A 26,194-nucleotide genomic window follows, 5' to 3' on the forward strand; every position below is an offset into this window, starting at 1 on the left:
GGGAGGCCTCTTCTGCCACGTGAGTGCCCCGTTTTCTAACGCTGGTTTTCTAGCTCTCTGCTCTATGGGTTCTTGTAATCTAGGAGGTGATAACGGAGGTGGGTGGGTGTTGTCCTGTAGTGTATGCCAACCCCATGTATTGGGGTCTGCTGGATTTGGCAGGGTCCAAGAACTGGGCCTCCTCTTCCCTGGCGTCTTTTCCGGAGTCTCCATTAAGGTGTGTTGACCCCCAACAGGACTCAACGTTGTATCCAAAAATAGCTTCCTGCTGAGAGAAGGCAGCACTTCCACTTTTGGGAGCAGAACTTTACTGCTTTTCAGCTCTTGCTACTCCTAGGTGACAGGGGACCCAACAGAACAGCAGTGGGGGCACACTGGGCAGCTTGTGATGAGACGGGGGGGGGGCCTATCAGCAAAAATTGCTTACCTCCTCCAGTGGCAGAAAAGGTGGCAATTCTGTTTACCCTGTATGGAAGAGACGTATGTACTTAGATCCAGAGGAGTTAGCCGTGTTAGTCTGTAGTAGCAAAATTGAAAAGAGTCCAGTAGCACCTTTAAGACTAACCGACTTTACTGTAGCATGAGCTTTCGAGAACGACAGCTCTCTTCGTCAGATGTGTCATCTGACGACGAGAACTGTGATTCTTGAAAGCTTATGCTACAGTAAAGTTGGTTAGTCTTAAAGGTGCTACTGGATTCTTTTCGACATATGTACATGTTATCAAATAAGCTGGGAAGAAACTATCTTCATAATCTCTGTAAAGGGAAAGGTAGTCCCCTGTGCAAGCACCGAGTCATTACTGACCCATGGGGGGGATGTCGCATCGTGACGTTTTCTTGGCAGACTTTTGTTACGGGGTGGTTTGCCATTGCCTTCCCCAGTCATCCCCTGGGTACTCGTTTTACCGATCTCGGAAGGATGGAAGGCGGAGTCAGCCTTTGAACCGGCTACCTGAACCCGGCTTCCACAGGGATCGAACTCAGGTCATGAGCAGAGCTTGGGCTGCAGTACTACATTTTACCACTCTGCACCACGGGGCTCCTTACTTTATGGGTGGACGTCGCATCACGATGTTTTCTTGGCCTTGAACTAGAGGCCAGTATTTTGTCCCCCTTCTGACCACCTCCTTCGGCAGCCGCCCTGGAATTCCATCATGGTAGTGCCCATGGTTTATGGTGATCCTGTAACAGCCTGATTTGTCTGGTGGCACCTGAATTTTATGCTATCTGGATTAATATGTTAATAATGTTTCATTGTGTTTTAACAGTGTATTTTGTTGGAAGTCCCCCTGAGCCTGCTTGCAGGGAGGGTGGAGTATAAGTTGAATAAAATAAATAAAGTCCTCTTCCTCTCAAATCCCATGTGCAGGTTCTGGGAGATGATGGGTCCTGGCCCTGGCTGCCAGGTCCCTCTTCTGTTAGAACTCTACAGCTCCTCTAAGGCCCATTCATTTGAAATATTTGTATCTAGTGCTCATTTGTGACACTTCCAGGGTGGTTACCAATAAGTCAACCTTTTAGAAAACCAACAATTTATTCAAAATGATTTGGAGTTAATAGGTATTGGTAAAATTAATAAAGTAGTTATTTTATTTAATTGTTAGCTTAAATTTAAATATATCTGAAGTTAACAGATAGTAATAGATAACAGATTTTAAGTTAATAATAATAGATCTGAAGCTAACAGATAGAGCTTAGCTTAACAAAGCAGAATGTAAACATGATATAATGAGTTATAGAAAAAGGGGATAGATTAGGAATAGATTAAGATATAGGGTCGTATGTAGGGATGTGCATTTCGGCTTTCTGAAAGCCGAAAGAAAGCCGAAACAAAAGTGTTTCGCCTTATTTCAGGTTAGCCGAAACGTTTCGGGCTAAGCCGAAACGTTTCAGCTAGCCGAAAGAAAAAAAGCCGAAACGTTTCGGCTTAAGGCTTTTTCAATGGGAAAATGCCTCCGGCATCTTCCCGGACGTCTGGGGGAGGCATTTTCCCACCGAATCATCTCAAAATTGGTGGGGACCTTCCTCTAACCCCTCTCTACAAACCCCCCAAGTCTCAGACCGATTGGACTTTGGGGGGCCATGTTATGGCCCCCCAAAGCAGGTCCCCCTATCCTCCCATAAGAAAGCGAAGGAGCAGCATATTGTTAGCATGCTGCTGCTCATCTTCTTCATTATTTCCTATGGGGAAAAATGCCCCCCAGCCCTCTGGGGCCCTTCTCTCACCCTTCCTCCCACCCCCCACCAAGGCTCAGACAGCTTTAGGTTACACAGCACGGGGGGAACACCAAAGGGCATGGAAGCAGTATCTTACACAAAAATAACACAACTCACTTCACATTAAAGAATCACCCCAAAAAATTGCTGTCAAAAGCACTTTATTTCTGTAACTGCTTTAGGTTACACAGTAGGAAGGCACAACAGAGCAGGAAAGCAGTGTACTACACAAAAATAACACAACTCACTTCACATCAGAGAATCACACAAACACAATTGCTGTCAAAAACGGTGAAGTGGGTTGTATTATTTTTTGTAGTACATTGCTATCATGCCCTGTTGTGCCCTCCTACTGTGTAACCTAAAGCTGTTCAAGAAATGAAGTGTTTTTGCCAGGAATTGTGTTTTTGTGATTCTCTGATGTTGAGTTGTGTTATTTTTGTGTAAGATAGTGCTGCCATGCCCTTTGGTGTTCCCCCCTGCTGTGTAACCTAAAGCTGTTCAAGAAATAAAGTGTTTTTGACAGGAATCGTGCTTTGTGATTCTCTGATGTTAAGTGAGTTGTGTTATTTTTCTGTGTGGGGGACTGCTGGTGTAATGTGTCATAATGCTTTGCCTACTTGTACTTTGGAAGGGAGAAAATAATTTTTTAAAAACTTTATTTTGTGTTGTTCTTGTTTTAATCTTTGTTGTGCAGTTGGTTCCCATCATAGGGAACAATGGAGCTGGCTGGCCAGCCATCTCTGTAGGTGGTGGGGGAATTTGAGGGAGGGTGTCTGTGGTTTAGGTGCTCTTTCACAGGGACCAGCTGGCACTCAGAAGTGTGCCCACCATTGTGGCACCCCTGGGCTGTGCAGAATTGCCCAGGGAAAGAGAGTTTAGAAGTTCCCAGCATAGGGAACAAAGCGAGAGGGCTGGCCTTTGCCAGCCTGTTCCTGGGGTTATGGGTGTGGGGCAGGTGGGGATGGATTTGGGTCTGTGAGGGGCTAATGTGGGGATTTGGGTCTGTGTGTGGCAGCTGGGGGGGAATTGGGTTTGTGTGGGGCTGTAAGGGGTGGACTTTAGGGGCTGAGAGGACCTACTTGGGGAGGCCATGAAATGCCCCCCCAAGTGGGAGCAGGCTGAGCCTTGGTGGGGGGTGGGAGGAGGGGTGGGAGAAGGGCCCCTGAGGGCTGGGGGGCATTTTGCATGCAAAATGCCACCCCTGGCAAGACAAGCCTCCCCCAGCTGTCAGTGGTAGAGATTAGAGCACCTACTTGGGGAGGCCATGAAATGCCCCCCCAAGTGGGAGCAGGCTGAGCCTTGGTGGGGGGTGGGAGAAGGGCCCCAGAGGGCTGGGGGGCATTTTGCATGCAAAATGCCACCCCTGGCAAGACAAGCCTCCCCCAGCTGTCAGTGGTAGAGATTAGAGCACCTACTTGGGGAGGCCATGAAATGGCCCCCCAAGTGGGAGCAGGCTGAGCCTTGGTGGGGGGTGGGAGAAGGGCCCCAGAGGGCTGGGGGGCATTTTGCATGCAAAATGCCACCCCTGGCAAGACAAGCCTCCCCCAGCTGTCAGTGGTAGAGATTAGAGCACCTACTTGGGGAGGCCATGAAATGGCCCCCCCAAGTGGGAGCAGGCTGAGCCTTGGTGGGGGTGGGAGGAGGGGTGGGAGAAGGGCCCCTGAGGGCTGGGGGGCATTTTGCATGCAAAATGCCACCCCTGGCAAGACAAGCCTCCCCCAGCTGTCAGTGGTAGAGATGAGAGCAGAGCACCTACTTGGGGAGGCTATGAAATGGCCCCCCCAAGTGGGAGCAGGCTGAGCCTTGGTGGGGGGTGGGAGGAAGGGTGGGAGAAGGGCCCCTGAGGGTAAGGGGGCATTTTGCATGCAAAATGCCACCCCTGGCAAAGGAAGCCTGCTTCTTCATTTTTCCCCATAGGAAATAATGAAGAAGATGAGCAGCAGCATGCTAACAATATGCTGCTCCTTCGCTTTCTTATGGGAGGATAGGGGGACCTGCTTTGGGGGGCCATAACATGGCCCCCCAAAGTCCAATCGGTCTGAGACTTGGGGGGTTTGTAGAGAGGGGTTAGAGGAAGGTCCCCACCAATTTTGGGCTGATTCGGTGGGAAAATGCCTCCTCCAGACGTCCGGGAAGACGCCGGAGGCATTTTCCCATTGAAAAAGCCGAAAGCCGAAAGTAAGCCGAAAGCCGAAAGCCGAAACGGCTGGCCGTTTCGGCTTTCGGCTTATATGAAAGAGAATCCTCTTTCGGCTTTCTGCTTTCGGCTTTAGCCGAAAATTTTTGGCTTGCACACCCCTAGTTGTATGTATTAATATTCTCACCTAATAATTTTAAAAACAAAACAAAACAATTTATTCAAAATATTCAGTAAGAAGCCATGGAGTGGAAAAACTGAGAGAACAATAAAATCTGTGGTGTGTGTGTCCTACTAGAACCGATAATGGAGTGGAGTTGGACTGTTCAGTCTCTCCCTCCCATTGAGTCCCCTGCCTTGTTCTGAGAGTGATCAGTGAACGGCATGGGGTCTGTAGTTGGGATGGAAAGAAACAGCAAGATACAGGCAAATAAATGAGCATTTTAAAATGCCTGTAAACATCTTATGAAAATCTTTTAACCAGCAGCAATTAAAATGATAAAACCTGGTGATTTACACAAAAAAGAGGGAGAGATCCAAAACAAATGGCAGAATAGGGAGTCCACAAAAAGCCTAGAACGTGAACCGGTGGGGTGTGAGTGCTGTGCATACAGAAAAAACTTTCTGCCACGTCTGGTGTTGGTTCAGGGAAGGGCTTTTCCGTGGCCTGCACCTAAGCTAAGACATGCTTCATTGGGGCCAGAAGGAATGGGGATTGTCCACCCCGATACAGAGGCTGCACAGCATCTAGCACTGAGGCAGGGAGTTGAATTACCTGTGTATTGTATAACCTGTTCCCTCCCCTGTAACAGTTTTTCTTTCTCCAAGGTGCTGAGGTTTTGTCGGCAGAATTTGTGCAGAAGACGAGGCACGAGTCTGCCACGAAAGCATCATCCGCTTCTGAAGGCCCCGGCGCAGAACAAAAAAAGCCCAGGCTTCTGAACTGCAGGAAGAGTTTGGATGCGGAAAAGGTGGAGAAAATCTACAAGAGGCAGACGAGTAAGATCCAGATTCTTTCTGGCCAAAGGTCCTCAAACCCCAGTCAGGGATGTACAGTTGGCGGCTAGAAGCATCCCTCTTGGCCCGAGCAGCCCCTCTTCCTGAGGAGGAAGACCCCCTTTACGAGCTTCATCCTCTCCGTCTTGTGTATGCGGAAACATTCTGCCAGAGCCTTTTGCTGTTTACAGTTCCTGTATCTGTGTGTTTATCCTACCCCTTTCCCCAAGTGCTTTCTTCATGCCAACTCTGCCAAGTACGATTTGTTGAGAGTGCGTTACTGGCCCCAGATCAGAGAACTTCTTGGTTACCTGGAGATTTGAACCGGGCTCTTCCCAGCCCTAGTCTGACATTCTAACCCCTGGGAAACACTGGCTTTCTCTCCCATGAGGAAGAACAGGGTTAAAGAGTTCTTTGCTTGTGCCTGAACTCTGACAGAGCTACTGTCCCAGGCCTCTCTATGCCTTTCTGATTTAAAAAAAGGTCCCTGTTTGAAACATATGTGAAAGGGATCTTGGGGTAAGAGTGGACTGTAAACTAAATACGAGCAGTCAGTGTGATGTGGTGGCAAAAAAGGCTAATTCAATCTTGGGTTGTATCAAAGGGGCCATAGCGTTGAAATCGCAGGAGGTCATAGCCCCTCTCTATACTGCCTTGGTCAGGCTGCACCTGGAGTATTGTGTGCAGTTCTGGAGGCCTCACTTCAAAAAGGATGTGGACAAAATCGAGAGGGTGCAGAGGAGAGCGACGAGGATGATCAGGGGTCTGGAGACTGAGCCCTACAAGGAAAGACTGAGGGCCTTGGGAATGTTTAGTTTGGAGAAGAGGAGGTTGAGGGGGGACATGATTGCTCTCTTTAAGTACTTGAAAGGCTGTCATTTGGAGGAGGGCAAAGAGCCGTTCCCGTTGGCAGCAGAGGGTAGGACCCGAAGCAATGGGCTTAAATTACATGCACAAAGGTACCGGCTGGATATTAGGAAGAACTTTTTCACGGTCAGAGTAGTTCAAAAGTGGAATCAGCTGCCTAGGGAGGTGGTGAGCTCCCCTTCACTGGCAGTTTTCAAGAATAGGCTGGATGAATATTTGTCAGAGATGCTTTAGGCTGATCCTGCACTGGGCAGGGGGTTGGACTAGAAGGTCTGTATGGCCCCTTCGAACTCTATGATTCTATGAAACATTTTGCCAGCTGTAAAGGCTAGGGGAATGAGAGCCAGTGTGTGTAGTGGTTAGAGTACTGGCGTAGGCTCTGGGAGACCCAGGTCCGAATTGCCAAGTTGCCACAAAGCTTGATGAGAGAATCTGTACCGGTCATTCTCTCTTAGCAAGGCCTACCCCTCAGGGAGGTTGTGAGGAAGGAAAACCTTGGATGCTACCGGGAGCTGCTTGGAAGAAGGGCAAGATAAATATGTGGTTGGTAGAGTAGAGTCTCTTTGGTTTGCACTGATGCAGTGTCTGTGAGTGTGCTGCTTTGCCGCGTGGGCCAGCTTGCCTCTCGCCTTCGTTAATTGTCCCACCGAGTGCTGTTTTTGCAGGGGAGGGAAGGGTGAGGATGGTGGGAAAAGGTAGACAAAATTGCAAGTATGGTGATTCATTCACACGACTGCTTAGGGAGGTGCAAAACTCTGTACCTGTTTGATAGAATCAGTCATAGGGTTGGAAGGTACCTCCAGAGTCATCTAGTCCACCCCCTGCAAAATGCAGGAAATTCCCAACTATCTCCCCTCCCCACGCCCCCAGTGACCCCCTGCTCCATGCCCAGAAGATGGCAATACTCCATCAGGATCCGTAGCCAAACTGGCCTTGGGAAAATTGCTTCCTGACTCAAAATTGGCGATTGGCCTTACCCTGGGCATGTAAGAAGGGGCCGCGAGAACTGAGCATTGATGCAACACTTCCTGCCCTCCCTCTCATGACCTGCCCAGGTTCACAGAATCAGCATTGCTGTCAGATGGCCCTCTAGCCTCTGCTGAAAAATCTCCAGAGAAGGGGAGCCCACCACCTTCCAAGGAAGCCTGTTCCACTGAGGGACCACTCTAACTGTCATATTCCCTGTGTTCCAGTTCGGTTGTGTGAATTGTCCCTTATTTGGCATTTTGGCCACTTCCAGAGATGCCCCGATTAAAAACTTCAGGGCTCCCACCCTTTAGTATATTTCAAGCCACTGCCTTTAATTTTCATCTTATTTTTTTAATTGATAGCCTCTAGCCATTTTGTTTATAGAGATTTTAAAAAGTGCAAATGGGAGTCTACCCAAATATACAGCTAAGAAACAAACTTGCTCCCACCTTTTGGCCAGTGAGTGCCATAGATACGGAGGGAAATAACAAGTACTTGAAAAGCATCTAGTTTTGATCAATTAACGTTTGGCCTGCCCTGCCCTGGATAGCCCAGGTGAGCCTGATCTCATCAGATCTCAGAAGCTAAGCAGGGGCAGCCTTGGTTAGTAATTGGATGGGAGACCTCCAACGAAGACCATGGCCGCAGAGGCAGGCAATGGCAAACCACCTCTGATAGTCTCTTGCCGTGCAAACCCCACCAGGGGTTGCCATACGTCAACTCTGACTTGAGGGTGACACACACACACACACATTTGAATCCTTTTAAATTTATGACCCCCAGTATTTACATTGGCAGTATCTTTTGATGGCTGATCTGTGCCCCCACCCCCCCCACCAACCCAATATAGTCTCAGGCCCTTCCCTTTCAAGATGATGGTGAGTGGAATTGGAACCTGCACTCATCTAATACAGAAATTGTGGAGATGTGTGATACAAAGCTATTTTTCAACACCGAGTGATGTTGGAATCTTGTTTTAACGCTGATTTCCTGACCATTTTTGTGCAGTAAAGAAGAAATGCGTCCATCACAAGAGAGAGGAAATCGAATCAAAGAACCATTGCGACGAGAACGGTCCTTCGAGTGAAAGACCTGCTTCTCAGGAGGCTTCTCCGGCCCTGAGGAGGGATGAATGCGATTCCCATGCCTTGAACATGTTGGCCGATCTAGCATTAAGCTCTTGTGACTCGGTGCTGCTTAGTAATGCCAACAGATCTGGACTGTCCAACAGCCTGTCCCGAGAGCACCGGCACCTGCCGAGGGGGAAGCTTTTGCGCAAGGCTTCGGATCACGAGTATCACAGAATCAACCAAAAATGGAAAGGCGCTCCTCTTTCCGGCAGGAATTATCATTGGTCCCTTTCTGCTCATTTACAACCTGATCCAAGTGTGGAACCCCCCTCCAGTCCTCGAGACAGGGGCCGTGTAGGTTCTGGCAAAAAGAAGAGCGCGAGACCTCATCCGGCCAAGTCCCACGAAGCACTTCCAATGGAGCCCGCAGATTCTTCGGACTCGGGCGTGCCCTCTTTGATCTCCTCGGAGCATTCCTACGCTTCTTTGGCGTCAGAACCTTTGAAAAAGCAGCTCCCTTGGAGAGGGTCACTTAGTCCTCCCAACTCCAATAACGGGGTGAAAAATGCAAAGTCGAGACCCCTTGTTGGGAAAGTGTTGCCTTTCCGGCACCAGCAGAACATTTGCCACCCGCACAAGCAATTTAGGGCCTACTTGCCATCCTCGCGCTCTGCCGTCATGGCAGCCAGGCTGAAGGAGGACTTCTGGAAGTCCCACAAAGTGACCTTTTGCAACCAGACCGTTAGAGTGACTTGCCAGTGGGAGGCTGAATACTTTTTCCGCTTAGATAGCAAATACACTAATAATTCTTTAGAGAGAACTGTCATCCGGGCTGTACATGGGTAAGTGTTTTTTTCCAGGTTTGGAAAGGTATGGAATCCAGTATGGATGTTGTGGCGAATCGGGGCCTCTCCCTTTTTTCTTTTCTTTAACTGATAGACCTCACTCTGCCTACCCCTCCCTTGCCTAGACTAGCACCTGAAGGGGCTGTCTCACTTTTCTGTCTCCGGGTAGTTGCTGCCACCACTGTCCCTGTAGTGCAGCGATGGCAAACCTATGGCACGCATGCTACAGCTGGCACGCAGAGCCCTCTCTGTGGGCACGCGAGCCAAGTCGCCAATCGCTAGGTTCAGGGCTTATTTGGAGGGGGAATGTCTGCAACGGCGTTCCAGTAGCTCTGAGCAGAGATCACACGGTTTTGGCCCTGCCCACATGATTCCTTTTCCTCAAGGCTGCCTCCCTGCTGCCCGTCTCTTTAGCAGCAGGAAGTGGAGGCAGCAGCCAGGCTGCTGGGGCTGGCTTTCTAAAGAAGAGTAAGCTGCTTTGATTTAACTTGCTTTACTTTCAGTTGTAGCTCTTGAACAAGTGAGAGAGAGAGTGCTTGCAAGCAGGGCTGCTGGTCTAAAGAAGGGCAAACTGCTTTGATTTAACTTGCTTTACTTTCAGTCGTGGCTCCTGAGTGAGTGAGAGAGAGAGGGAGAGAGAGTGCTTGCAAGAAGGGCTGCTGGTGTAAAGAAGGCCAAACTGCTTTGATTTAACTTGCTTTACTTTCAGTCGTGGCTCCTGAGTGAGTGAGTGAGAGAGAGAGAGAGAGAGAGAGAGAGAGAGAGAGAGAGAGAGAGAGAGAGAGATGTTAATTAGTTGGGACAACTGTATGAGTTGTTTTTTCTTAACTAAAACCTCAGTATTCAGGTTTAATTGCAGTGCTGGCACTTTGAAATAAATAAGTTGGTTTTGTGTTGCAGTTTGGGCACTCGGGCTCAAAAAGGTTTGCCATCACTGCTGTAGTGGGTTCCGGTTAGGCGGGACAGCCTCCTAACCTCCCTCCTCTGCTAGTGGTCCCGAGCGGTTGGGGGACTACGTGGGACAGAGGATCTTTCTTCCTTCATTAATTCCAAAAACATTTATTTAACTTCTAACTCTATACAGGCAAGTATATAGTGAACGGAAGGAATAACACAACATAAAAAGAAACCACCAACTCTCTCTCCCTCTCCTTCTCTATACTGATGTCTTAACTAGATGTTGTGTAGGGCAGGCATGATACTTTGTTACCTGGGGTTACATTGGACCTACATTGGAAGGTGGTGGCACAGCAAGAATAAAAGTGAATAAAATGGACAAGAGAAGTGGGAGAACAGAAGACAGAAAGGGCAACAGCCAGCGTCTTTCAGACAAGTGAGAATGTCCCAACAGCAAGAAAGGAAAATTGATTCACTTACTGTGAATTTCTATTCTCACAGCTAAACTACACGAGACGAATGACACGAGGACGCTCAAGGGACGTGCAATATTAGCTGGAGGAACTCATTAGCATAACTCATTAGCATATGCCACACCCCTTGCCATCACCGGAAGTGTGTCATTAGCATAACTGATTTGCATATGCCACACCCCCTGACATCACCTGTCCTGGTTGTTTTGGACCCAATCCTGGCCATTCAGAGCCAAAATTGGGCCCAAAATGGCAAAAAGGGGCTGAAAATGGCCCAAAAGGGGCCCCAAATGGTCAGGATTGGGCTGCTGCTGAGCAGGAGAGTGATCCACCACCTGTCAGAGGCCCGATCCAGGCTGTTTAGGCCCCAATCCAGACCAAAATGGGCGGAGAGTGAGGTGGGTGGGGACACCTGTCATGTGACCTCTTTGGGGAACTACCGGAACTGCGTTCCTGTACGTTCCCCCTTGAAATGAGCCGCTTCTTTTAATGTTAGTGGTGAAGGGGATGGGGGAGAAGTTGGGACTGAAAACTGGCTCATCATAACCCCAGATTTCTGCCAGACAGCATTTTGGACTAATTTTATAGGATAATAAAATATTAATAAAATTATTTATGTCATTTATAGCCCATTTGAATGCCATATGATAAATAAATACAAGTTTACAAAGCATTAGCAAGAATCCAACACAGAGCTGAAGAAATATTGAAACAGAGCATAAGCAATTCTAGGACTTCCAACATAGAACTACCTAGTAGGGTCATACTTGAAGTCAGGGTTTTTTTTTCTGGGAAAAGAGGTGGTGGAACTCACTGGGTACCTTACGCACACGTGTGCGCACTCCTGGGACCTCATGATGATGTCACTTCCGGGAACTGATGTTATCATGCAGGCCATGGCCACCCCGGGAGCACTCCCACTTTCCACAGGGGGCCTGATTTGGGCCTGATCCGGGCCATTTTGGGCCTGAATTGAGCTGAAATTGGCTCAAAACATTCTGGATCAGGCCCAAATTGGCCTGGAATGGGCCACTGTCGTATGGAGAACCCTCCCCTGCTTGGCCGTGGCCCGATCCTGGCCTTTTGGGCCCAAATTGGGCCGAAACGGGCCCCAGATGGCCAAAATGGGCCCGAATCAGCCTGGAACAGGCCGCTGCTATGCAGGAGAACCCTCTCCTACCTTGCAGCGGCCCAATCCTGGCTGTTTCGGGCCCAAATATCCACCAGTCACATGAGCATTTTTAAGAGGTTCCGGAACACTGTTCTGCTGCGTTCCGGCTGAAAAAAAACCCTGCTTGAAGCACAGATGGCACGTAGGAGCACATACTTAAGCAACAGATAGGACGTAAGGTAGCATAGTCTTGGAAGTCTGTGGGAGAAAGGTGGAGTATAAATGAAATAAATAAACCTAAACTTGATTATTATTTTTTTAACCAGCAAATCTTGACCAAAGGCTAGACTTCTTCAGTGCCCTGGATCAAGCAGGACCATGCCTCACCTCCACTGAAAGCTTTGGTGAATTGTTCCATAGAACAGGGGTAGGCAGCCTTTGTGTCCCAAGCGCCAGACCTCCTGCTGTGTCTACCTGTAAACAAAAAGTGAGGAGAGAGGAAGGTTGTACTTGGCCAGAGATGCTGGATGCAAGTCGAGCAACATGTCTATCATGCTAGGGAATGATCCTTGGATCTTTTGAATTCCGATGGTGTGCCCTTCCACCTTAGAAGAAGAGTGGGACAAAAATCAAATCATTATTTTCAACAGGCTGCAGAAATGTAAATTATAACACCATTCAGATTTCATTAAGCTGAATTTCTGAATGGTGTCATAGTTTAGAAAATCTTTCTCTCTTGCTCTCTTCCCTCCTTCCCTGTTTCTCTAGGCCCTGGGACGAGAGCCTGTCGGATGATATGGAAGAAATGAAGCTAATACTTCATACGTGGGTGGCATTGTTTTATAGCAAGCCTTTAAGATCCCCGACAGCCAGGAAAGTGGTTGAACACAGTAACCCTGCCAAATACGTATCGCTGAACAGTGTTGTGGATCCTTTCGAACTCATCGATGACAGCGAGGAACCTTACGATTCAGAGAAGTGCCCGGCAGACGTGTTCTCTGAGGCATACCGGATGCCCGGTAAAGGTGAAGAAAGAGCGAGTTCCCCTGTGGAGAAGCCACTCTCGTGCAGCGAACTGTCCTCTACAAACTGCATAGAGTATGAGGCTCCTCCCGCGGACCCTGCAGAGACCAGCCTCCTGCTTTTGAAAGATGGAGCAGTTGGCAACGTGGATGACAACCTGATAGGCCTGACTCCGGCCTTTGATGAGGTGAGATTTTAGTAAGATAGCAGTGGCCCCAGCTTCCATCTTCTCGGGGGCCGTTATATTCCCACCCAGCCACCTGGGTCCTATAAGCGTTCTATAGGTGCCTTATAAAAGAACTCCCTTTGCTGGTAACTGGAAAAGCTCTTAAAACACTCAGTGGACCAAATGGGCCAGCGGGTGCCATGGCGCCCGTAGGAACCATGTTGGAATTCCTGGAGTAAACAGTTTTTAAAGTACATTTATTCTTTATAATATAATAATAATATTCGCCATCTTCAAATACTCGAAGAGCTGTCCTAATAGAGGATGGCGCGAGTTGTTTTCTGCTGCCCCAGACGGTCGGACCAGAACCAACGGGTTGAAATTAAAAGAGTTTTCGGCTAAACTTCCTGACAGTTAGAGCAGTCGCTCAGTGAAACAGGCTTCCTCGGGAGGTGGTGGGCTCTCCTCCTTTGGAGGTTTTTAAGCAGAGGCTAGATGGCCATCTGACAGCAATGCTGATTCTGTGAACCTGGGCAGATCATGAGAGGGAGGGCAGGAAGGGTTGCATCGGTGCTTAGTTTTTGTGGCCCCTTCTTACATGCCTGAGGTAATGCCGATCACCACTTTGGGATCAGGTAGCAATTTTCCCCAGGCCAGTTTGTCTAGGGATCCTGATGGCGTTTTGCCATCTTCTGGGCATAGAGTAAGTGTCACTGTGGGAAAGAGGAGGTATATGTGAACTTGCTGCATTGTGCAGGGGGTTGGACTAGATGATCTTAGAGATCCCTTCCAGTCCTATGATTCTGTTGGTTTAAGTGCTTTAGCATAGCTTGCAGGTTTAAAAGCTATAGTGATTTTGCCTTTGCCTCTTTCTGTCTTCCTAAATATTTTGGCACTTTGGATATTTTTTAGGTGACTGGAGAGGACCCCGAAGATGAATTCTTGCTGGGGCCTGTTATCTCTGTTCACAGTGAGAGCAGCGGCTCTCTAAATGGACAAGGCGGCGGTTGCCCGAGACCCGACATGGAGGCAGAAGCAAATGAAGCTGTTCACTCCGTTGACGTTTTCCAAATAGACTCGGCTTCTGCACTGGTTGAACTGCCGGAGGCCACAACAGTCACGCAAGTGGTAGCAGACGCCAGGAGCGTCGCTTCCACAGAGAAGTTGGAAATAGATAATGCTGTGCTCTGTGCAAAGGAGAAGGACAGCTGCCAGATTAGCAGCACTGAGTTGCTGCGTACGGCCAGAGCCATGTGGTTAGAAGCAAGCACTGAGGACAGAAAAGGCGAGCGTCCGTGCAGAAGAGGCGAGTCACAGGATCTCCCTGTAGATGAAGACGAGGAGGACGGAGATGGCGAGAGCGTGGAGCTGGTATCCATTGACCTTGCTCTTTCCGATAGCAACGATGCTGACGGGGAGCCACGAGATGTGGATCTGGATCAAGACGGCGAGGACCTTCCCCAGGGGAGTTGTGTGGCCAAGGAGACCTGTGTCTGTGACGTAGCATCCTCTGGAGACAGCTTGACAACTTCAACACCATCACCAAATGCAACTTCTCCACATCAGCCTGCTCCCAGAATAGTAATAGGGTCACCAGGGGACCAAGAAGACCCTGCAGGGTTAGACCAAAAACCTGCATTTGTTGAGGGCTTCTGTGAGTTGCAGGACACTGAAAGAGACGGTCTGGCTGATTCGGCTGCACCGCAAGCCGTTCCTTTCCACCGGGGAGCTCCCGATGAAGTAACTGAATTGACAAGGATTGAAGACTCTGTTGTATCACCCGTACTTCCCATGTCTCCACACCAAACAGATCTGGTTGAACGGCCCTGCTTTTCCCAGGAAGACAAAGGAATCTCTCTAGCAGATTCGGTTTCTCTGCAAACGAGTGAACTGAACCAAATAAAGAATGATTTGGTAACTCCAGAGTCATCTGTAGGAAGCCAAGAAGCCTCGCTTGTGTTAGAGAAAAGTCAGACGTTCTCACACTCATTGGATCTAGTTGGCGTTTCCAAGGGAGGCAAAGAAATCAACCGGGTCGATTCGGCTTTGCAGCAGATCGATCTTGTCCATCAGCCAATACCTGATGAAATACCGGAATTGCCAGGGAGCCAGGAAGCCTCTGCAACGTCAACCGAATGTTCCGTTTCTCTAGATCAAATGAATTTGATTGAAGCTACGTCCCAAGAGGATGTCCCGGTGGATGAGTTGGCTTGTAAACTGGGCCAAGTACGAAACAGTATGCCGACTGAAGAAGAAAACCCAAACAATTCTCCTGTATCGGCCAAAAACCTCGCAACTGCAAAACTGGATGGTCTGGTTGGAGACTCTGGTGTTTCCCAGGAGGCAACAGGAACCGATCTGTCGGATTCAGCTCCGTTGCAGAATCATTCTGGCCACCAAACCACTCCTGAGGAAGGTGCAAAATTGCCTGGGGACCAAGAAGACTCGGTTGCATCAACCCACAATCTTGTGTTTCCCGATCAAACAGGTTTGGATCAGGGTACCTGCACTGACCAGGGAGAAGAAGAAATGAACGCGGCTGATGCAGCTCCATCACCAGCTAGTCACGAAGCCGTTCAAGAGGGACAGAATATTGAGCAGATGACAGACAAAGAAATCCTGCGCTTGGGGATGGATGACAGTGAGGTTGGAGCTGGCTCTGAAGGCACCAAGTGTCAGGTACAAGATGCGAATAACGGAAGCAGCTCTGTTGCAGAAGAAATAGCCTGCGATGATAACCTAAACCAGCTGGCAGCTAATGTGTCTGAAGAAATCAAGTCCTTCCTTTGTGAACTGATTGACTCTGTGAGCGGTTTAGAAGTGCAGAGCGAAGGAACCTCTTCTAAAGAGCACTCAGGGTTAGATTGGATCAGTTCAATGGCCCTGGAGTGTGTGACCCCTCCTGAGAGCGATGGAGAGAGCCTTACAGCTGGTCAGCTGACCGGTTCTGACCCCCAATTGGTGGCGGACGAGCACTTAAAGCAGCAGAGCATCTTCGTTGACCAAGAGGCAGAGTTACAAGAGCACGGCCAGTGTTTTGCAGCCTCTCACAAAGGTCTGGTTTCACACCCTGCAGCTGTCGTTGAGAGAGAGCCATTTCAAGTGGGTGAAGCTGCCTTGGCTGTCCTTCCAAGTCCTTGCTGTGCAGACCAGGCAAAAATGGGCACCCCAAGTTTAGACTGTAAGTTGGCTGAAACAGCTGTCTCCTCGAAGAACAATGATCCCACTGGGTCTGCGTTGTGTGGAGAAGTTTGCGTAGGACCCGCTAGCCACGAAGCATCTGTTTTGGCAAGGGAAGGCCCGTTCAGGGAAGGGGATATGGAAATCTTGCCTCGTGTGTCAGAAGAACTTGATTCACCTTTGCGTGGAGGCACCAACGAGGGACAAAAACGGGTGTCTTCTGAAGATGCTGTGGATGTACAGTTATCCAGTGAACTAACACAGTTGCCTGCTGGAGTCCTAGGTCCTAACACAAATAGGGAAGCCAAATCCCTTTTGACAGACGGTGATCAAGAACTCTTTGGAGATCCGTATTGCAGAAATCCGTCTGTGAGCACATGTACAAGATCCACCAACTCCTCAGGAGTTTCAGGGGCTAACTACACCTGTGATTTGCGGACCGAAGAAGAGATCGGCAAGAGTGATGATTGGCTGTATTTGGGGAAAAAGAAGGTGATTTTGGATGTTGGGCCGGAGTCTAAACATTACGACTGGCCTTTCACGTGTCGAAGGGACAATAGGTCTGCCCTGCCCTCTCTTGAATCTGATGGTGAGCAGGGGCCTCTAAAGGATTATATAAACTTTTCTGTCACCAAGAAGCACAAGGACAGAACTAGAACTTTTCACTCTTCCAAGAGTGGCGGCCATTTCATGGAAAAGTCCGGATTAATAAACTCCTTGAGTAGGACTTGGCAAGTTTTGGAGGACCCCACCCAGAGCACTTTAGATATGGAGTGTTTGCGGTTCTATTATAAGCTAAAGCAAATCCTAAAAAATAAGAGACCACAACTTTCTACCTCCGACAAACTCTTTGTGAAAGAGCTTGCACCTCAGGTAATAGTCGAAGCATTACCCTTGAGAAAGGTACCCGAAGCTCCTGTTTTGAATGTCCCGCCCAGGAGTAGAAGCCCACTTCTGATCACTATTGTGAATCCTGGCTTGAGGCAGAGTGCCGGGCATCAGTGCCCCAGAATCAGCAGGCACCACGGCCCCTTTGACCCTCCTCCTCCTCCCGCACAAGACCCCTTTAGCAAAGCTGCTAGGTTCAAAAGCCAGGGGCAGGAATGGCTTGTCCCTTTCCGCCTCAACAAGTTAACTTACAATAATAAGCTAAAAGATTGCCGGGGTGACATCTCGGTCATTATGGATGAGTTTGCTGAGCTGAGCAGGGTGATGAAGTCGAGCGACAGGCAGACGAGCGACAAAGGGAGAGATTCCAATACTACCTCAGAAGACGTTCCGGAGAAAAGACGCCCATTCTTGCCCAGAGCGGCGGCAACCTACGAACACCTCTTCGGTGACTTGCGTGACACACTACGTTTCAGACTTAAAAACGTTGCCAAAGAGGCATGCAAAAAACCGTACTCGTTCTACCTGGTGGAAACAGATGACGACCCTTTCTTTGGGAGAATAAAGGTAAAACGTTCACTTTTTAAAAGTCGTAACAGATTTTACGTATGCAAGACATTTTGATGCATGTCTTCTCCCCACCCCCACTGCCTGTTCCTTGCCTGGTACAAATTCCTAACTCGTTTTTCTTTAACCGTGATTTTGCATGCTATGTGGGATGACAGTAATCAGGGTTTATACCAAGGGTGGCCAAACTGCGGCTTGGGAACCACATGTGGCTCTTCCAGACACATTGTGCAGCTCCCGGAGGCCTCTGAGTATCGCTGTGGCCATACATTTTAGTTTATTTTAGTTTATTTCCCTCCCTCCCCTCCCTTTCCGCTTTCTTTCCATGTCTTTCCCTCCCTCCCTCCTTTCCTTCTTTCTTTCCATGTCTTTCCCTCCCTTTTCCTTTTTTCCTTCCTTCTTTCCATGTCTTTTTCAATAAAAATATTGGAGTTGCCAGGTCTGACTCAGAAAATACCTGGGGACTTTGGGAGTGAAGCCTAGCAAGGATGTGACATCACTTTTGTGATGTCCCTTTCAGAACACTCCCCCACCCCTTCCTGTGATGTCACTTTCAGGACACTCCCCCAAACCCGCCTCTTCATCTGAAGTCACTTCAAGGCGTCATGTCTTGCGGCTCTCAAACATCTGATATTTCTTCTGCGTGGCTCTTACATTCAGCAAGTTTGGCCACCCCTGGTGGCCAAATTAGGGTTTCCTTCTTAATCATAACGTGCAAGCTAAATTTCAAGCTCTGGTTGACAGGTGACCGTGGTTCGTGTTAGTACACATGAAACAGTATTCCATGGGTAAAGAAGGAAAATGGGGGGGCACACTGAGCAGGAGGGAATGGTGGGTGGGAAGAGTGTGTGTTTCTTTTAAAAAAAATATTTGTATTGATTTTCCATTTTTTAAATGTAACAATAAAAACATATAACAAATAGCAAGTAACAATAAAGAATCTACAGTTACAACTTGTAACATTTAAAGCTTTGATAAAACTCCATACATCGGCATTTTGAGAAACTACAACTTGCATTATGTTTGGCTTCTTAATGAGTTACCATAAGCCTAACATTTCCAAATTGCTTGTTGAGGAAGTTTTGTGACTAAAAATTGATTTATTTTTTTTAAAGAATTTTTATTGGATGGGTCAAAATACACCAATCATAATACATAACTTCAATATCCATCACATTATAATAATCCCACCCATTCCCCCCCTTTTCAGTTGACTTCCAACAGTTTTCCATTCCCCTTATATATACTACTTCCCTATCTCCTATTTTATTAGCACCTATTTCTATATTATAATATATAGTATACCATAACCTACTATCTATTATATCATATCCATATACTTAATATAGCACATCTATATCTACTAATTTTGAAATACATCTCTTATTTAGATTTCCACATTACTATAAAATATACTATATCACTCTTAGCTATACAATATCATAATTCAATCTCTAACTAATATCAAGTAAAGATCTATCTTCCCCTCTTAACAGCTATCCAAAGACCACATTTTACCCTTCATGTCCCACTTTTCCCCCCACATAATTCTTAAGTTTCTCCCAACTCAAAACATATTCCAGTGTATCTTGTTCTTTCAATTTCCTCGTTAGCTTGTCCATGTTCAATATTTTCAGAATCCAATCTTCCACTGATGGTATCTCTGGAGTCTTCCATAGTTGAGCATAACACATTCTAGCCGCAGTAATCATATAAAACACCATTACTCTATCTAAAAATTCATTTCTAGAGAGAAATTCCAAAAAGGGTTCCCATTTAGTGTAAAATTCTGTTGTTCTCATTGGATTTGTTTGAGAGCATAATTTTTTCTGTTATTTTTTCCATCATAAATTGGTCCCAAATTTTGTTATACCAGGTGTCAAGGTTTGGTAAACTTTGGGATTTCCAATACGAGGCTATTGTAGATTTTGCTGCTACTAAAAAAGTAGTTATTAAATTTTTCCTGATTTGTGGTATTGACTGGTCTTTCCAGATGTCTAAAAAAATTAATTCTGGTTTTAGGGGAATAGTGTATGCTGTAATAAGGGCAATTTGGTGTAATATTTTTTCCCAGAACTCTGTAACATGCTTGCATTCCCACCAACAGTGGGCAAAGGAACCTACTTCGCCACACTTTTTCCAACAAAGAGGTGAACTTTTTGAATAAATGTTTGATAGTTTTGGGGGAGTCAGGTACCAATGATTAATAATTTTATAAGTTTGAAGCCTAGTGTTAATAACCTTGGAACTGGATAAATTTGATGTCCAAATTTGTTCCCAATCAATCTTGTTGCCATTTTGATTGTGCAGTTGTAAGTTGGATGTCTTCATTATGTATTAGTATATTATAAATTTTAGAGATTAAATTTTTACGAGTAAACTCTGCTACTTCTAAAGAGTGCATGTTTCTGAGGCTGGGTCTCAGATTTGGAACAATGGAACTGATAACTGGCTTCCATGTTTGGAAGCAGAGCTTGGTCCAGAGAACTCTGAAGCTTGATTGCAGGATTCTTAGCATCTGCAATGGAGGGGAATATGTCTTATCACACAGGTAAACTGTTAAAGACTGCCACAGACTCTTGGACAGGTGCAGTAGTGCAGGAACTGTTGGATCTCCTCCTTATTACCTTTGTTTCTTTGGTGTGCTGTGAAAGCATCTTAGAAACCTGATTGTCCTTCCCCTTTTATCAAAGGAGAATGATAATCACCAGCACAAGCCCACGGCATCTTGCTAATAAGTGCAGAAGATAACTGACGATAATTATATGGCACTGCAGCAAGTCTATTTTATTTTGATCCAGTTGGATCTTGATGTAGTTCGATTTCAGAGACAAGGATGGTGGATATACACAACATTCCACTGGTGTAACTTGAGGATCTCCCCAACCTAGAAGAGCCTGCAGACACTTTTGAAGTTTTTGGCAAGGGCAGAAGACCCCACGGCAGGGCCAGTCACAGAATGCTGTGAGGCGTCACGTCAAGCTGCATACAAGGAAGGCAATTCCTTATGAGCAGTCCTTGCGAGATTTTCTGAAGCACCTCCCAAACAAAGGAGTCAGAGGAAGGCTGCTGGGTTTCAGTTTCCAAAGGAAGGGAAGTTGCCAAAGATGAGACAGCGAGGCCCAAAGATGTAAGAACGTCTGTGTACAGCCAAGCAATGGCTGTCATATACCTGCCGACGATGAGCTCAGCATTTTGCAAGTTATGAAGCTGATAGGGAGTGCCCCAAAGTTCCTTGGTTCCCCCCCTCCCTGTTCCGTTCAAGACCCTTTTGAGGATTTTATCCCTAAGATTCAAGATGCAGGCAAAATATCAGCAGGCATCCTGGGACACCCCCACCCTCTGGTGCCCACTGTGGGTCACGGATAGCTCTGTACGTTATCTTTATGAGGCTGAGTCTCTGCCCCTTGAACCAGTTCTCCTGCCCACAGCAGCTGCCATTAACCAGCCATATTCTAAAGAAGTATTTTCTAACTTGCTGATGGCAATTAGGATGCTTTGTGAACCACACTTTTCTTGACCTCTGTCAAATCATGGGGGCAATGGGCACAGGTATCCTCTTTGCAACATCTGTCCCCAGCGTTCTGTCTCTGGGAAGGTGATGGTGGGAAGAGGCTGAAGATTGCAAGCAGGCCAGCATGGGGTAACACCCTGAATTTGGATCTCTTTTTAAAAACGATTTGAATATGCCTTATGTATTGTCTGCAAGCCACTTTGAATACCTTTGTAGGAGAGAGCGGGATAGAAACGATCACAAGGAAGAAATATGAAGAGATCAGGATTCATTTGCTTGCTTCTTTACCGCTGCAGATCTTGGCTTGCTTTTTTCGAGGGGGGGGTCCCTCCCTCTCTCCTCAGCTGAAAAAGCTGTTGGCATTTTAAAACAGCTTTTTTCAGCTGATGGGAGGGGAATCCCCCTCCTGTCAGCTAAAAAAAGCTGCTGGCTTTGGAAGCAGAAACACTATTCTTGCCTTGCTGCTTTCAAATGCCCCGCTGTTTTTTCAGCTAAAGGGAGGGGGAGGAGGGGGGGTCCCTCCTCCCCCTCCCCTCAGCTGAAAAAAGCAAGCAGGCGTTTGAAAGCAGTGTTGCTGCTTTCAAGGCCTGCAGCTTTTTTCAGCTAATTGGAGATTCTCCTCCCATTAGCTGAAAAGTGGTGGGCTTTGAAAGCAACACTTTTTTTGCCGCTTGCCAGCAGCAAGAAAAGTGTTGCTTTTTGCCCGAAGCTAAAGAGCTAGACGCCTTGGGTTGTGCACGGGAGGAAACAGGATCAGGGGGGTGGGGCCACTGGACATGTGATTACTTTCAAGAAGTGCTGGAACTCTGTTCCACTCTGTTCCGGCTGAAAAAAAGCCCTTCAGCCAAATGTTTGTACAATCCATCCAACTGACCGTATATCTTACAAAGGTGCCAGATAGGAGGCAGCCAATTGATTTATCTGCCTCAACATCATCTCCTCTCACAGCCTTGGATCTCAGGCAGAGAATGGTCTTTTCCAATGAATTAAGATGCCAGAGGTTGAACCTGGGACATTTTGTGTGCAAAACAGAGGTCCGGCTCCTTTCATGAATTTCAGTCACCGCTAAGAGACCTAACAATTTCTCTTTACTTTGTTTACCCCCAGACGTAAATCTGTTGCTAAATAAAATGGTTGGTAATGTTGTTTGAATAGCATTTTTTCCCCTGTAAATGCTGTTTCAGAACTTGCTGAAAAAAGGGAATCATTTGGAAGCCGACCCTCAGCATTTCTGTAAGACCAGCCACCCAGAGACGGACCGACTGGTGGTCATCATTAGAAACGAGGACATCTTTCTGCGCATTCACAAAGTAAGTGCAAAAGGACCTTCCTCGCATTGGACGAGAAAAACGGCTTCTTGATGTTAAAACGGGAAGGAGTTTCTTCTCCCAAATGCCTCTGAGCGCATCTCTTCCTGATAGATTATCTGCTTTTAATAAGTGGCTTTGGGTAAGAGTTGGGATTCTGTGTTCTCGTGCGCCAGTTACGGTCTTCAGGCTGCCCCCTGCTGGCTGTTCGGCCCCTGCATTGTGGAATGGGTTCTCCGAAGTGGAGAGGGAACCCCCTTCACTGGACAGCCTCAGGAGGTATTGCGACACTTGTTCGTTTGCCAGGCAGGGTTTAAACAGCTGTCTTTGGAGGGGAGTAGGTACTGGGGTTTATCTGGTTTTAATCTGTAGTGTTTTAATAGGGGGGAGTTAATATTTTAATATATATGACGTATGAAGGTAAATTAGGTGACTTCAGAGCTGATGGCCGCACTGGCTCTTAGTAAAGGGCTGATTCCGCACACTTTGGATAATGCACTTTCAATGCACGTTATCAATAGTTTAAGGTGGATTTTTTTGTTCCGCACACAAAAAAATCCATTCCAAATGATCTATAAAGAGGATTGGAAGTGCATTATCCAACATGCGGAATCACTCAAGGTTAGGCAAACCCATGCTGGCAAGCCACTCTATTATTAGCCCTGGTAGCTAGATGGAACCTTAACGGATAGAGGCAGTGTACCTCTGATGACCAGCTGCTGGGAACGAGCCACAGAGAAAGAGGCGTCTACCTCGCCCATGCTGGAAACGCTGGTGGACTCGGTAGAATCCCGAATCACACGCCGCCCACCCTGCATGGCAGAACCCGACAAGTGTTACACTCGAGAAATGTTTGTGTCTTGAACAGGTTCCTTCCTTGTTGCGCCTCAAGCACTGTCCCAATGTGACATTTGCCGGTGTGGACAGCCCTGAGGACATGCTGGGGAACACCTACCAGGAGCTTTTTCACAGCGGAGGCTTTGTGGTGACTGATGACCAAGTACTGGAGACGATGACAATGGGTGAGAGAGAGAGAGAGAGAGACGTTGTTGTTTCTCTGCACTCGGGCTGGCACGTGTGGCCTGACAAATGACAGCCCGCTTGGGTGGTGATAGCACTTTTGCATGGTGGAACACTCTGCCCCCATATGAAATAACAGCCCTGCCCTGCACAAAGAAAGCTAGCATGTCAGGGAATCTGTCCAGCCTTATTTTTAAAAAGGCATCTTCTGTGTTCCCCCGGGGTTGAGTCATTGCAGGCTGCACCTGTCTCCCTCTGAACGGTGAAAAATTCCGTTTCTCACTATGCCTGATATAAAACTGGGCTTTAAAAATAGGTGTTCCATGTCTTCAGTCTCAATGGTGATTTTTAACCTCTGCTTGCTACGTGTGTGTAGGTTAACACAAGTCGCATAAATTAGTTTATTTTATTCGACTTAATACCCCGCCCTTCTCACAAGCAGGCTCAGGGCAGCTTTCAACAAAACATTATCGCAAATAGCATAAAATCCACATAAAAAATCCAGGCGCCACCAAACACATTAGGCTACTGTAAAATCACCATAAACCACCATAAACCATGATGTGAGCGGCTGCAAAAGGAGGGTATGGTGGTCAGAAGTGGGGACAAAATGCTGGCCCCAGTCAAAGGCCCAGTGGAACATTTCCATCTTGTAGGCCCTGCGGAGCTGTAAAAGGTTCCGCAGGACCTGGATCTCCACTGGGAGAGAGTTCCCCCAGGTTGGGGCCAGGGCAGAAAAGGCCCTGACCCTAGCCAGCTGAATATCCCTCGGGCAGGGGACCACCCAAAGCTGCTTATATGCAGGGTGCAATGTCCTGGGGCAGGGTGGGGGGGAGCATAATGGGAGAGGCGGTTCCGTAGGTATGCTGGTCCCAGTCCATGGAGGGCTTTAAATACTAAAACTTGTACTGGATCCGGAACTCAACCGGGAGCCAGTACAGCTGGCATAATGCAGAGCGGATGTGAGCCCTAAACGGCTTCCCTGGAAGGACGCGTGCCGCTGCGTTCTGGACCAGCTGTAATTTCCACAACCCAGTGTAGAACAAGTTGCAGTAGTCCAATCTGCAGATGACTGTTGCGTGGATTACCAAAGCGAGGCCAGGGACGAGAGATAGGGAGCCAATTGCCTGACGTGCCGAAGATGAAAAAATGCAGATCTGGCAACGGCTACAACCTGGGCCTGTACAGGAAGCGTGGCATCCAGGAGCGTACTCAGGCTCCTCATGGTGGACAAAGGCTGTGACTGATGTTGCAGTGGTTCCAAGTGGAAACCGAAAGCCAGGAATTCCAGCTACAGATGCACCGGGCGGCCTTAAACAAGCCATGCTGTCACAGCCTCTGAAAACACCCTGTCCCATCTGCACAACAGAAGAAATAAATACTGGACTACTTTGCAGGGTGGTTGTGAGCATGACCCTAACATGTGGGCAGTGCCTTGAGTCCTTAGTAAATCAATCGTGACAGAGCCCTGGGTCTCTGTAACAATTGGGCCTGATTGGGCCAGATAAGGCTGAGCCTAGGAGGTCCAAAGCTCCCATCCAGTCTCTTTTGTTGGGCCAACATAGCTGATGCTCTTTCCACAGGGCAGTTGAAGGACATGGTGAAAACTCTGGAGCAGCTCAATGGGCAGAGGAAGTGGAGATGGCTCCTTCACTACAAAGAGACGAAGAAACTGAGAGAAGACGCAAGGTAAGGATTGCTGGCTATCGGCCGCCTGCTCGTTTCCACTCTCCAGTGGGGAGATCTTGTTGGCTGTCTAGGCTCTTCTTCTGTAGCTGTTGGTCCCAGTGCCACCTCCACAGAAAGAAAGCAGCCCAGGCCAAGATTTCAGCGCCATTCTCCCCTCCCTCTGGGACTGCAAATGTAGCTGATGTGCTGCCAAGCAAGAGTAAGAGTCTGTGGGGAAACATATTGTTACGACCCCTTTCTTTCTCTTGCGTAGATTTGGTCTTTAAGCCTTTTAATTCTTGCCCCCTCTTAGAAGATTGCTGCCACCAGGAATTAAATTCCAGAATAACTTAAATTTCTCCTTTTAGCAGTGTGCCCAAGTGTCAGGCTTCTTTGTGGTACTATGTGGCCCTGAGGTTAGGAATGGGATATAGGAACGACAAAATACTCTGGGATATAAAAAAAAACAAACTTTTATTTTTATAAGAAGCATATCAGTTTCATATTATTTTTTAAGCTTGATAGTTTCCAAAGAGTAGTTCTCAATTCTTATAGTTACTTTACTTAAACCCAGTCACACAGATCTTCTCTCAGGCTTCACACAGCTTTCCTGCTTTTCATATTAATTCCTTCCTCAATTACAAGTAAGACTTTTTCTCAGGCGCACACACAGTTTTGCCTGCTTTTCCCTGACTGAATGTTCTTTCACAAACACACAGTTCAGGCTACCCCACAGGTTATTTTTCTCTCAGAACTGCTTAAAAATACTCAGGCAGCGCACAGCTTTCCTTCAAAAACCAGACTCCACATTTTCCTCATAAATACTTAAACATGCTAAGGCTGCACACAGCCCGCCTCTCTTGCTCTGACTGAATCTTTTCTCTCCACTCTGAGCCTAAAACTGCATTCACTCCGCCAACACTCTCCATCATCAACCAGTCATCTCACTCACTCATCCCTCTCTTTCACCCCACCCCTCTTCATCTATACCACACCAAGCCTTTAAAGATGCACACTCGCATTTACTTAAAATCATTACACATGTCCTAGACCTCTGGCCCACACATCAGTTCTCTCGACCCTCTTTTAGACATTCGTAGCTCATGCAAGAGAGTCCGCTTTCATTAAGCTGCTTCCCTGTGTGATCACATAGCAATGATCCTATAGATCCAGAGGAGTTAGCCGTGTTAGTCTGTAGTAGCAAAAATAGAAAAGAGTCCAGTAGCACCTTTAAGACTAACCACCTTTATTGTAGCATAAGCTTTCGAGATGCCAT

At 47.4% G+C, this 26,194-nt stretch overlaps 1 protein-coding gene across 1 annotated transcript in view; it reads left to right on the plus strand.

Annotated features, from left to right (window-relative positions):
- TASOR2 (transcription activation suppressor family member 2) overlaps positions 1–26,194 on the plus strand; it is a 72,554-nt gene that overhangs the window by 39,461 nt on the left and 6,899 nt on the right. The window contains exons 11-17 of the mRNA XM_054988576.1: positions 5,186–5,356; positions 8,198–9,101; positions 12,354–12,795; positions 13,687–17,409; positions 22,108–22,233; positions 23,099–23,252; positions 24,834–24,939. Of these exons, the coding sequence (XP_054844551.1) occupies positions 5,186–5,356; positions 8,198–9,101; positions 12,354–12,795; positions 13,687–17,409; positions 22,108–22,233; positions 23,099–23,252; positions 24,834–24,939 (5,626 nt within the window). The remainder of the gene's footprint in view (positions 1–5,185; positions 5,357–8,197; positions 9,102–12,353; positions 12,796–13,686; positions 17,410–22,107; positions 22,234–23,098; positions 23,253–24,833; positions 24,940–26,194) is intronic.

The sequence above is a fragment of the Eublepharis macularius genome, chromosome 9 (assembly GCF_028583425.1).
Source record: "Eublepharis macularius isolate TG4126 chromosome 9, MPM_Emac_v1.0, whole genome shotgun sequence".
Lineage (NCBI taxonomy): Eukaryota > Metazoa > Chordata > Lepidosauria > Squamata > Eublepharidae > Eublepharis > Eublepharis macularius.